Below are 2,043 nucleotides of genomic sequence, written 5' to 3'. Positions count from 1 at the left end.
GAAATGTTGGCAGTTTTCTCAAAAAAGGCTTGAATTCAAGAAGTTTTAGATTAATCAGCTTGGTGACGGTGTCGTTTGAGGTTCTCGAAATTTCTAGTTTTGTCCATCCTTACCTTAAAGATCACTTCAAATTAAGCCCTCTCAGTGAAAATTTTCCTGAAGGGTTCATAAATAAAGCCAAAAAACATTCACAAACCTTAAGTGCCGGTGCACACGAGCGTTTTTTAACGGTGCGCTGACGAGACGTCAAAAAACGCGCACACGAACGTTGCTACAGTAGCAACAACGCTACACATAAAAACTGATGATGGTGGAAAACACCGAAACGTATTTTAATTGATAAATAAAGACAATAAATGACTGAAACCCAGGAATTGATTTTGATTTGGAATTGAAACACAGTCAGGAAAGTATATACAATTACTTAATAAGGTTAGACAATAAAATCGGATTTTGTAAAGTGAAACTTTCGTTGCGCTCCCCTGCTGAGTAGTAAAGATCACCTAAAGCCCGATTGGAGATCTGTCCAACCAATAGAAACACTTTCGTATCATCGTACTATCGTATAAACCGACGTGTGGGACACAGCTTAAGCCACTCGCCGTTGATCAAAATCTTCGATTATCTTCTTATCACACTGCACGATATTTTTTCTGAAACTAAAAACTGATAAAACATTTTATATGGATCGGTTTCGGAAACACTTTTAGAGCGGTTAATCCAAATTGGAGTCGCCCACAACTACGGCCTTAATTTGAGCAAAGATGCTCCCTTTGGCCAACCGAAAACCTTTGCGATATTCCGCATTTGGGCCACAGGGTGTGTACAGTTTGGTCGACAGCAACGCTCTGTTCGCTCCTCTGGATAGAGCTTGTGGGCCCTTAGCGAGGGTTTTGTTGGGGCCCTGCCATTGAACGTAGTTTTCCCTAAAAGCCGGAATTTTATCGTCGAAGTCGTTGGTTCTTTGAATCACTTACAGAAGGAGCTTCTGGTTCTGCCCCTTGGCATGGTTGCTGTTATGCCCCTGAGTGTTGCTCAGCAGCGCTGATTTATACCCGGCGTTGTTTTCGTCGATGTTTCTACTGAATCTGTTCGCGTTGTCGCTTTTTTCGGATTTCAGTAGGGACTTTATGGACTGTCGGCTCTGGGTGATCGGGATATTGCAGTTTACAACTGGGAATGTTTGCGGGGAGGTCACTGCTGATGTGCTGGAAGGAAGCAAAGATCTCCATTAGTCCGGGATTATTGGAAAACCCCGCCCAGTTACCCTGCTGGGTGCTTTCCATTTCTGCCACTAGCCACTTCGTTGTCTTCCTGCTTCATGATATCCAGGATCTGATTGGCCCTGCATTCGTTAAAGTGCACGCTTTCCAAGGCGATGGATATCAGATGCTCAGGGACATCTTGGTACTTTGCCTTCAGCTTGTCCTTCACTGAAACTCCCCACATAGCAAAATTATATTCCCAGAATATTCCTGGGACATACATGAGTTACATTATGAACATTCCATGTATGTCCCAGGAATCTGTCAGAGTTGATACACTGTATGTTCAGTGAATGTACATGTGTATGTTCAGTGAATATACATACATATATGTAACGAAAGAAAAACGATACTTTATTTCCTCTTATTAGTTTATTCACATATTTAAGTATTTACTGATGTAATTTTTCAACAACAAGAGTTACTTGCAACTAATCTAAAACTAATTAAATGGATAATAAATAAATTAAAATATAACTTATAACTACGGACTAAAAATCTAAATTAACATTTTCAGCATTTTTGCCGTTGTCGCAATGATGTGTGACTGTGAGATAAAACACAAACCTTTATCTAAAAAACTGCACTTATTATTTTATATTCCTTACATGTTCCCGCTCTGTGGCTTTTGCCCTTTCATTTTGTTCTCGATCAATTAAAGTGTTCCACAATGTGTTCTTAACAAAAATTCTATAAGCAATTACAAATTTCAATATTGGTCACAACAACAAAATACAGTTAATAGTTTTACATTGATAGAAGAGTATTTTCGTTCATC

At 39.4% G+C, this 2,043-nt stretch overlaps 1 protein-coding gene across 1 annotated transcript in view; it reads right to left on the bottom strand.

Moving 5' to 3' along the window:
* Positions 1–407: 407 nt before the first annotated feature.
* Positions 408–2,043, bottom strand: part of LOC109545743 — a gene marked incomplete in the record, with an annotated part of 6,005 nt that continues 4,369 nt past the window's right edge. The window contains 3 exon segments of the mRNA XM_048668832.1: positions 408–926; positions 978–1,208; positions 1,268–1,433. Coding sequence (XP_048524789.1) covers positions 716–926; positions 978–1,208; positions 1,268–1,433 — 608 coding nt within the window.

This window comes from Dendroctonus ponderosae, unplaced genomic scaffold, assembly GCF_020466585.1.
Source record: "Dendroctonus ponderosae isolate FM_Combo_2020 unplaced genomic scaffold, Dpon_F_20191213v2 Dpon_F_20191213_8, whole genome shotgun sequence".
Lineage (NCBI taxonomy): Eukaryota > Metazoa > Arthropoda > Insecta > Coleoptera > Curculionidae > Dendroctonus > Dendroctonus ponderosae.
The sequence above is the reverse complement of the archived record's forward strand: the minus strand, read 5'-3'. Positions and strand labels throughout refer to the sequence as shown.